An 11,285-nucleotide genomic window follows, 5' to 3' on the forward strand; every position below is an offset into this window, starting at 1 on the left:
TATCATTAGATAGTACTACTCCTTTGTCCCTACAGTGTACTTCAAGTTATTAATTAGCGGCATAAATACTCTTTTCGTCCCTACATTTTGGGGTAATTTCTATTTGGGTCCCTACATTTCTATTTTACCACTTTTAGTTCCTAATCCAATTAACGATTGTTATTTTAGTCCTTTCCGTCAGCCAACAGATGAAAATAACTGACGTGGCTAACTGCACATTAAAATAATAAAAAAAAAAAATCTATTTTGACATTAAAAAATGCCACATCAGCATCTAAATTAATTTTAATTAAATAAAAAAAATTAAAAACAAAATATTACAGATCTAAGAACATAAGAACTTGTTCTTCAATGTTCTTCTTAAATCAAGAAATAAACCCAGCAATGACATCAAACCTAGAATCAAAGAGCAAACCCAATGTCAAAGAGCATGAACATAAAAAATAAATAAAAAAATAAAAAAACACATGAACATCACCAAATCAAAGAGCATCAACAAGAGCAAACACAGGAAAACCCACACGAAACCACACCCAAACCAAATCATCCAAAGAATAGAAACCCAGCAAAGCACCCAACTCATCCACTCCCATACCAAACCATAATCAAAGAAATTTCAAAATGCGAAATTCCTAGCAAACGCTAAAACCAAATCTCCAGCAAACCCTAAACCCCAAATGTCTAGAAACAATCACCGATCAGACCAACAACAACAACAACAAACCCTACAATCCCAACCAATGAACCCAGCACCCACCAACAAGTTCTGAGATTCCTATCGAAAAAGCTACGCCGCTCTGGCCAGATTTCGGTATCAAGAAGACTGATAATGACATTGGAGCCGTAATCGGAATTGGACCAAAGACCGCGCTGGTTCCTGAGGCCGAGAAACTGAGGAGATCGAGTGGTGTGGAGATCGCAACGGCGGGCCTCGAACACGGCAAGGACTAAGGGGTTTTCGCCAATCGTATCGGCTTCGCTTTGCTTAAGAGGCGGAGAAGCCATCTCTTTCTCTAAACCTAGATCCGATCAAACCCAGTCAAACCCACCAACGATCACCGATCAAAGCCGAAGAGAAAGGCCAGACCCCAGCAAACCCAGTCAAACCCAGCACCCACCATCTCAATCCCGATGAGATGGCTGCGGTGTATAGCACACTCACGACGGTGGAGAATCTGGTGGAGGTGGAGCCTGCGATGGCGGAGATGGTGTGCGAGAGGACGAAGTTGTTGAAGTGGTTGCTAGGTTCTAGGTTCTACGGTGACGAAGTTGTCCTGGTCGGGTTCTGGGTTTCAATGTGAGTTTGGTGATTAAAGAAGTGTGAGTTCTGGCTTCTGGGATTTGATGATTTTCTCTTTTTGAACTTTTTGGGCTTATTGGTTAGGGATTTGATGATTTTGCTGGGATTGAAAATGAGGACTGAATTTCTTTTTTGAGCTTATGATTTCTTTTTTGAGCTGAATTTTTTGGGTTTCTTTGTGTTTTTGTTTCTCAAGAAAATTTTTGGGGATAAACCCAAGGAACATAAACATGTTCTTCACAAAAAAATAATGAAATAAATAAATTTTTTTAATTTAATTATCTTATTTTATTTTAAAAGAATTTAGAAAAAAAATGAAAAAATATTTTTTTATTATTATTTTATGCTGACTTGGCATTTATTAAATAATAAATAATTTATTAAATAATAAATAATTTATTATTATTATTTTATTCGCCACGTCAGCATTTACTGTGTCAACAGTGCACTCCGTTTGCCACATCAGCTTTTTCTGTTAGTTGAGTGACAGAAATGACTAAAATAACAAGCGTTAATTAGATTAGGGACTAAAAGTGGTAAAATAGAAATATATGGACCAAAATAGAAATAACCCCAAAATGTAGGGACTAAAAGAGCATTTACACCTTAATTAGCACGACATTTTCTTCATGGCCCATTATCACCCAGTTTATATTTCTCTGTTTTTGTGTAACCAATCAAGTGAATCAACTTCTTCGCTCAAGTTATATATAACTTGCAGATGAGTTGACGGAAATATAATATATCGCGTATAGAAAGAAAAACCTAGCTATATATCAGCCTATCTCCACCTTGACTATAATTTTTCCCCATAGTGACCTATTTAGTATATGAAAAAGAATATATCCACAATGACCTAATTTATATTTAACGTGATATATTTATATATATATATATATATATATATATATATATTTACTTCGTTTCGTGCATATGCAAAACACACATTTTGCTTCACAAGAACACACCCCAAGAACAAAAATTGCAGTATTAAAATATTAGATGAAAAGTTTTTTCTAATGAACAAGAAGTTGGCTTGTCCTGACTCTTAATTCATTCGAAGACAAGGCCAACTTTGACACTATAATTAGCATAATTTCATTAGAGGTTTCTTCAAATAACAAACATTCTAAGAGCATTCCCATCAGTATGTGCATAATTGTGCAAAATGAAAAAAGTGGCTAATTTTACACAATTTGAGCAAAAAAATGCCCACATCAATGGTGTAAAATTGTGCATTTAATATTTTATTAGTTTTTTCTCTCTCTTATCTCTACTATCACTCTCACAATCACTCTCACTTGACTCTCTCCTTGTCTCTGCTCTCATCTCAATTCACTCCCTCTTTTCCTCATTCACTCTCACTCTCACCACTGCTACCAGTCAAACCATGCCTCCACTGCTGCCGACCATCAAACCCTCCACTGTCGTCGGTCAAGTCCATCACACTTGCCGCCATGAGCGAAGATGCTTCATCATACCCTCCAATCAAGCCGACTAACTTCAATCTAATCGTCCTCGACACAGGCCTACTAGAATCCGTGATCGCCTCCGCCAACGGCAAAACCATCCTCCACCTCGACCCCAACCCATTCTACGGCTCCAACTACACCTCCCTCTCCCTCCATGACCTCTCCTCTTTCCTCATTTCCCATTCTACCCCTCCTCACTCTTTGCCCTCCGCCCCATCTGACAGCCACAATTTCATCCCCGCGGCTCTCACTGCCCGTCCCCTCTTCTCCCACATCGAAATTTCCTCTTTTGCCCTTGACGTCCTCGGCGAAGAACATTCCAGAAATGGGTTTCAGATTGGGTCTGTGAGAGAAAAGCGATGAGGGAGAGAATAATAAAAAATTGTAAAATAATGAATATTTTATTGAATAAATGTGTAGAATAAATAAACTGATGTGGGTGTTTTGTAAAAATGAGTGTGTAAAATAGAAAAAGTAGTTTTTTTTGTGCAAAATAGAAGGAAATTTTACATCAATTGATACAGTTGCTCTAAATAGATATATATATATATATATATATATATATAAAACTGAGTGCTATAAAAGAGAGAGTAAGCATTGCTATCTCATATTGTCAAAACTGGACCGTACGTATCCAATAAAAGTTCAATATATTCCCATCATTTGAAAACTAAGGCTTAAACAAAAATAAAAGTAGTTCCTTGTTATCTTCCACTATTGTTACGTCATAATCGTGACATTGTCGACTACGACTAGCAAACGGTATATATGGTTTCTAAAGTACAAAATACATGATCCACGACCACAAAGTGAAGGAGTCGGCCAAAAATGCCTGTGAATTTGGATTTATAAATGTATAGCACCAAGCATATGCTACACTTACTTAGATACTTTTAAGTTACAACCTACAAGCAATACTAAGTTTTAAAATTCAATAGAATGATCTAGATCCTATATAGCTTATCCTAGTGGATAATGTCATCACACATTATTGCATCTAAAAAATAAAAAATGGCATCACACATTAGATGTCACACTACAAAAAAAGAGGGCTATAGCTGCGCTTGAAAAACGCAGCTATAGCCAATAAAAAACGCAGCTATAGGTTATAGCTGCATTTCCAAACACAGCCTATAGAAGTGTAAGCTTGAAAAACGCAGCTATAGGCTATAGCTGCGTTTCCAAACACAGCCTATAGAAGTGTAAGCTTGAGTGTATCGTGCATGAAGAATTATTTTACATTAATGCATTTGATTACTACACCATATTTTCTGCATTGTTGTTGTAGAGAAGTAGAAGACATCATTTTGCAGCTTGCACACAAATTGTTATAGAAGGAAGACATTTCCAAAACTTTTTAAATTGGCGTAGTGCCTCTTGGGTTTATCTGAAATTTAATGACTAATTTAATAGATCGTTAGAAAAAACGAGAGAGAGAGAGAGAGAGAGAGAGAGAGAGAGGTTATACATGACAATTGGGATGGGAAGCACGAGAAGGCCTAGCCGACAATCATGTCCAATTGTCCATTGGAAGGTTTCAAGATTTTTTTATATAGTAATATGTATTTTTTTAATGAAAAAGATGTATTATTTTTATTTTTATATTAGTAATAATGTATTTTTAAATGAAAAAATATATTATTATTTTTATAATAGTAATAATGAATTATTTGATAAAAAAATGTATTATTATTTGTATAATAGTAATAATGGTATTATTTGATAAAAAAATGTATTATTATTTCGTTAGTTCAAAAATAGCCTTATATGTACCCCTAAGTTTAAATAGAGACAAAATTAAAGGATAACTCGATAAAAATACATTTCTAACTTTCATGTACAACATTGCTTACAAAATATGATTTCTGTTGGTTTTCAAATTCAATCTAAACTTCAATTTTATTAGGTCAACATTTTCTTTTCTTTTTTACAATTTTTTTGGTAGAGGATTCCTTTAATAGTAGCCCACTAACCATAAGTAACTTCTAAACTCAAGCTATCAATCCCGTTTTTTTAAAATAAAAAAGTCCTCTCACGTTGCCTTCTATGAAATTTCTATTACTTATCCTTTTTTTAAGGAGACACTATCTCTAATTTAGACACTATTTTTTTCCTAAAAATTAGCACACACTATTTTTATTTAAAAAATCTCATATGTCTGTTTTTCAATTCCTCTGCACAAGCTTTTCATTGACGGATGGGAAGAAGAAATAGTTTATTTTGGCGTTTGTTTGGTACCACAAAAGGAATCAAATTTCGTTTTTGGTTTTTTTCTTTGGCTATTTATTTCACTGGGTTTACAATAGTGGTTGTCATATTTAGTTTACTATATTAACAGTTATGGGTTTTGGATTGTCATTGGAGTCCAAAATGCTATAGTGGGAGTAAAGATGAGACTTTGAGGGTTTGGGGTACGTCTGGGTAGGTTGTTATCTTCTTTTTATTTTTATTTTTTATTATATTTCATTTTAATACTTGATTTTTTTTGAAAGTGCATATTTCTCTTTTACATTGATGATTCTAAAGTCAAATGTAGAAAATGAATCAATGGTCAATTTGAGTAGAAGTTGAACCATGGAAGACTGTTATTTTTGCAATCAATGGTTAATATGGATTTTGCATTGAGTTAAAAGAAATAAACGAATTAAAAATCATGACAATATTGAACCCAAAGTAAATAAATAAAAGTCTTATTGCACGCACGAAGTGTGTGTGTTAAAGCTAGTTATTATTATTATTATTTGCTAAGACACTGAATATTACTATAGTAGCGCACATGGTTTTGTCCATGACTAACACCTCTCCTTCAAATTTTAATGGAGTCCAAAGGACAGTAAGAGCAATAGTAGTAGTTTACCTGTATTTTTCTCCCTCTTTGTTACTTTCCCTATTTTAGTTAGCCACTTTTCTTTTTCCCCCACATCAAATTCTTTATTCTAAACTCTATTTCATTTAAATGGATAACTACATCAGATTCCCCAAATATAAGTAACCATTGTAGCTTAAATGAGTATGGGTAAGCTGATATGGAAGGTTTTTGGATATTTGGTAACCTATATTAACCATTTTTACCATTTTAGGTAATCTGCTACCATTTCTTTAAACATAAGGTATTATCCATTGGCAACATTGAAAACCCAAAAACCATGCATATATATATATAATTTTAATCTTGTTTACACATTATATTTGTAAGTTTTTTATTTTATTATTTACATGTTTTATTACTATCACTTAAAACATTTGATTATTATCTCCCCTTTAGGACTCTCACAATTTCCTACTCCATTTTTCTTTCATTTCTACCTCAATAATATCAAAACTACCCGATTAAGAATTACCAAATACCTCAAACTCACCTGCTCTTGTCCTAAATATGCGCTCGTCTCACTGCCATCTCTAACTAACATTCAAAGTTTTTTGGATAAAAAAAAGTGCGATGCTTTATTCGCTATTTTGGTAATTGAATCGTGCAAATTGAAAAAGCTCTAAAAATCTTTTTTTTAATATATATATATATATATAAAATAAACGTGGACATAGTTTGATTTGTAAATGCAATTCAACTAAAATGGGGCTACCAAAAGATTTCCTTTATTGTGTTTAGTGTCAACTGTCAACATGCGTGTTTTCTCTGCAAAAAAGCTTATCGAAACAAGCTCATTATCAAAAATAAATACATAAAGAATGATATCCAAATTAGTCACCACTGTTAGGTAAAGTACAGGCCGGGTACGCTATTCTTTTGCCCCCTTTTTTTTTTTTTGGTTTCCTTTCATTTTGGTTAAGTGCATCTCTCCTAGTCTTCTCCCATTCAATCTTAGCCCCAAGTAGAACTCCAAAAAATAATTTTTAAAATACTAATTAACGAATTAGTTAAGAACTTATTCTTAACAACAGAAAATTAGCTAGAAAAAGTTGTCTTGACCCGAAAGTCAATTCAGAAACGAAGGATATCAACTTGGAATGTCATTAATTAGTTTAATTTTAATTGAGGTTTGTTAGGATGTTTAAGTCTTATTAGGTAACCATCGCGTACCTTTGATGCGGTGGTCACTTCACAAGTATAAGTGTTTGTGATGTGCGAAGGAAGGGTCGGAGTTTAAATCTCTATGAGAGAGTTTCACACACATATGCACTTAAATTAGGTTAGAGTAAAAATTCTATCTTGTATTAAAAAAAAAAAAAAAAAAGGTTCAAACGGACTCAGTAATTTTGTTTATTTTTCTTTCAATTTTATTATAAATCAATATGAGGCTGTCACTCTTCCCAATTTGTCAACTTCATATTGGTTTATAATAAAACAATCCCCAAGTTTATTCACATTATAAGTTGTATATCATATAATTAATTTTTTTTTTTTTTTAAGTTAAAATATAAAAGAAAGCACCGGTCACCATAAGACTTGACGATCGGAGGACAATAGACAGTTGGCAAAAAAAAAAAACTTCTCAAACAACCAAAATCGCTAAAAATAAAATCAAATGTGGTCATTTTCCTTCAAATGTTTCTTTAATTCAATCATAACTTTGACATTGAACCTGGGTTTGATTTGTAAATGCAATTCAACTAAAAAGGGGCTACCAAAAGATTTCCTTTATTGTGTTTAGTGTCAACTGTCAACATGTGTGTTTCCTCTGCGAAAAAGCTTATCGAAACAAGCTCATTATCAAAAATAAATACATAAAGAATGATATCCAAATTAGTCACCACTGTTAGGTAAAGTACAGGCCGGGTACGCTATTCTTTTGCCCCCTTTTTTTTTTTTGGTTTCCTTTCATTTTGGTTAAGTGCATCTCTCCTAGTCTTCTCCCATTCAATCTTAGCCCCAAGTAAAACTCCAAAAAATAATTTTTAAAATACTAATTAATTAATTAGCTAAGAATTTATTCTTAACAACAGAAAATTAGCTAGACAAAGTTGTCTTGACCCGAAAGTCAATTCAGAAACGAAGGATATCAACTTGGAATGTCATTAATTAGTTTAATTTTAATTGAGGTTTGTTAGGATGTTTAAGTCTTATTAGGTAACCACCGTGCACCTTTGATACGGTGGTCACTTCACAAGTATAAGTGTTTGTGGTGTGGGGGGCAAGGGTCAGGGTTTAAGTCTCTATGAGAGAGTTTCACACACATATGCACTTAAATTAGGTTAGAGTAAAAATTCTATCTTGTATTAAAAAAAAAAAAAAAGAGGTTCAAACAGACTCAGTAGTTTTGTTTATTTTTCTTTCAATTTTATTATAAATCAATATGAGGCTGTCACTCTTCCCAATTTATCAACTTCATATTGGTTTATAATAAAACAATCCCCAAGTTTATTCACATTATAAGTTGTATATCATCTAATTAATTTTTTTTTTTAAAGTTAAAATATAAAAGAAAGCACCGGTCACCATAAGACTTGACGATCGGAGGACAATAGACAGTTGGCAAAAAAAAAAAAAAAAAATCTCAAACAACCAAAATCGCTAAAAATAAAATTAAATGTGGTCATTTTCCTTCAAATGTTTCTTTAATTCAATCATAACTTTGACATTGAACCTGGGTTTGGATACGGATGAAAAGGAACGCATCTACATCTGCATGTTTCCTTTTTTTTTTTTTTTTTTTTTTTTAGCGTTTTGTGGCTATGGTGTCACACCAGTGGGTCCCATGCACTGTTCATGGGACCCACAAACTTCTTTTTTCAGTAATTTTTTTAATTAAAAATGGGTTTTACAACTCTAATTACATATTTAAAAATTATTTTTTTATAATATTTTCAATTTTCAACAAAATAAACAGTATCCAAACGGTGGATATAGTTTTTAAAGTACAATATGCATGACCCATGACCAGAAGATGCTTAGGATTCGAAGTCATATACCAAGTATATGCTTTATGTTGCCATCAAGAAGTAATAGAAAACATTTTTAGTAGAACCAAGAAAATCCATAATTAATTGAAGAAATTTGCAACCTTTTTGTTAGTTCTTACTTGCAAGAGAATTACAATTTACTAGGCATCATGGATAATCTTTAGCAATCATGCTGATCCGATTGTAATGGATTTTGAATTGTAAGCAACAAAATACTTTCAAGCATTTAAAAATTGTAAGTTTTGTTTTCGAGGAGCACTGAGAAACCCAAAATTTTGATTATTGACCCTCAAAAGTGGTGTCCTCTTACTGTCTTACACTTAAACATTACAAGCGTGCCCATCTGAAATTTTATTGATTTTACTGATAAACCCTTATTAAGGAGATGCCAAAATTTTGGCTTAAAACCGAATGCAAATTATTTGTCATACAGACTCATACTTTTTAGGTTTCACTTTAAAATCTAGCAATCATAAGTTCATGTGTCTATTTTTTAGAATTTTAGTTATTTTATAAGAACATTCAAATAAATAAATGATAAATTATGATTGGGAGAGAATAGAGTGGAATACAAAAACTAGGACAAATGATTTGTATTCCTCAAAACTGAATACAAATCCTATGTCCCACTTTTTGTGTTCTACATTATATTTCACCAATCATGTTATGTTATGTGTTTAATTTTTTTTTTTTTTTTTCATTTTAAACTTTGGTTATTTTATAAGGAAAATAAAACAATTACATGGCAAGTTGGGATTGGTGGAACATAAAATTAACACAAAAAATGGTAAAAAGGATTTTCATTCCTCAAAACTCATTTCAGTGTTGATTCCCTAATATCTAATTATTAGTTTATTACTAAACTTATAAATTTACACCAAACTACTTTATAAAAGAAGAAAAAAAAAACCCTCTAAATTTATTATTTCAAAAGGAAAGAGGGAGATTTTGGGGCTTTTGGGCTCAGATCCTTATTGGAATATGTTAATGAAGCATGTAAATGGTGGTCAACCTATGTTAGGACGGATTTGGGTGTATAACACCTTCCTAAACTCGTACCCAAACTCTGAACACAATATTTAATGTGTTAGACATGTGCATAAGGGTCAAGATTGATTATTGAATCTGAACTAGGTGTCAATTCCCATTGTCCACCTTAGACCACATGGTTAGTGGTGTGCTCCCAAGCCCACGTCTAAGATGGGCCCACACTAGGCAACACCATCATAGGGCGCTTAGAATTGTATTAAGATCCAAAATTACTAAATAAATTTTTTTTTTAAATCCCAATTTAATATTATTGCCTTAGACCTTAAATTGTATTGAGTCAACCCTAATTATAACCCCATTGTGGGAAAAATATTCAAGCACCATAGTTAGGTCCCCAAAATAGTAGTAATAATATAATCTTGCACTTAATAATGTTTGTCTATTTTACTTAGGGTCTGTTTGGATTGAACTTATTTTGCTGAAACTGAAAACTGAAAACTGAAAACACTGTAGCAAAATAATTTTTAAATGTGTGAATAGTATTGTGGGACCCATTTTTAATGAAAAAGTTGATAAAAAGTGGAGTTTGTGGGACCCGTGAACAGTGTATAAGAGCACTGTTCACAGAAGACCGGTCAACCATTGTAGGCTGAACCAAAAAAAAAAAAAAAAAAAAAAAAGAGAAAACGCAACATTAGAAACGCAACTTGAAATAATCCGAATCCAAACTCTCTCTTAATCAAAAAGAGAAAATATTAAGGTTTGCAAGGTGCGGTGGATATAGGTTTTTAAAGTACAATCTGCATGACCCATGACTAGAAGATGTGTAGGATTCGTAGTCATATACCAAGTATATGCTTTATGTTGCCATCAAGAAGTAACTAGAAAACATTTTTAGTAGAACCAAGAAAATCCATAATCAAATGAAGAAATTTGCGACCTTTTTGTTAGTTCTAACTTGCAAGAGAATTACAATTTACTAGGGAAGGCTAGCATCATGGATAATCTTTGGCAATCATGCTGATCCGTTTGTAATGGATTTTGAATTGTAAGCAACAAAATACTTTCAAGCATTTAAAAATTGTAAGTTTTGTTTTCGAGGAGCACTGAGAAACCCAAAGTTTTGATTATTGAACCTCGATAGTGGTGTCCTCTTACGCTTTATCATTACAAGCGTGCCCGTCTGAGATTTTATTGATTTTACTGATAAACTCTTATTCGAGATGCCAAAATTTTGGTTTAAAACCGAATGCAAATTAGTTATCTTACTTTTTAGGTTTCACTTTAAAATCTAGCAATAATAAGTTCATGTGCATGTCTATTTTTTAAAATTTTAGTTATTTTATAAGAAAATTCAATAAATACATGATAAGTTATAATTGGGAGAGAATAGAGTGGAATACGAAAATTGGGACAAATGATTTGTATTCCTCAAAACTGAATACAAATCCTATGTATTATTTTTTGTGTTCTACATTATATTTCACCAATCATGTTATTTTATGTGTTTAATTTTTTTTTTTTTTTTCATTTTAAACTTTGGTTATTTTATAAGGAAAATAAAACAATTATATGGCAAGTTGAGATTGGTGGAACATAAAATGATCATGGTAAGAAGAATTTTCATTCCTCATAACTCATTTTAGTGTTGATGCCCTAAGATT

At 32.4% G+C, this 11,285-nt stretch overlaps 1 protein-coding gene across 1 annotated transcript; it reads right to left on the reverse strand.

Annotated features, from left to right (window-relative positions):
* Positions 1-482: 482 nt before the first annotated feature.
* On the reverse strand, positions 483-1,005 carry LOC115956967 (subtilisin-like protease SBT1.6). Its single transcript, XM_031075223.1, has 2 exons — positions 696-1,005; positions 483-586 (listed from the first exon to the last, which is right to left on the reverse strand). The coding sequence occupies exons 1-2, from the start codon at positions 1,003-1,005 to the stop codon at positions 483-485; spliced, it is 414 nt and encodes a 137-aa protein (XP_030931083.1).
* Positions 1,006-11,285: the final 10,280 nt, after the last annotated feature.

This window comes from Quercus lobata, chromosome 8, assembly GCF_001633185.2.
Source record: "Quercus lobata isolate SW786 chromosome 8, ValleyOak3.0 Primary Assembly, whole genome shotgun sequence".
Lineage (NCBI taxonomy): Eukaryota > Viridiplantae > Streptophyta > Magnoliopsida > Fagales > Fagaceae > Quercus > Quercus lobata.

Excerpts from the sequence above, each read along its gene's own strand:
- LOC115956967 (XM_031075223.1), bottom strand. The coding sequence starts at position 1,005 with ATGGCTTCTCCGCCTCTTAAGCAAAGCGAAGCCGATACGATTGGCGAA. Across the intron at positions 587-695 it reads TGTTGTTGTTGGTCTGATCG|TGGATGAGTTGGGTGCTTTG; the intron begins GTGATTGTTTCT and ends TTGGTATGGGAG.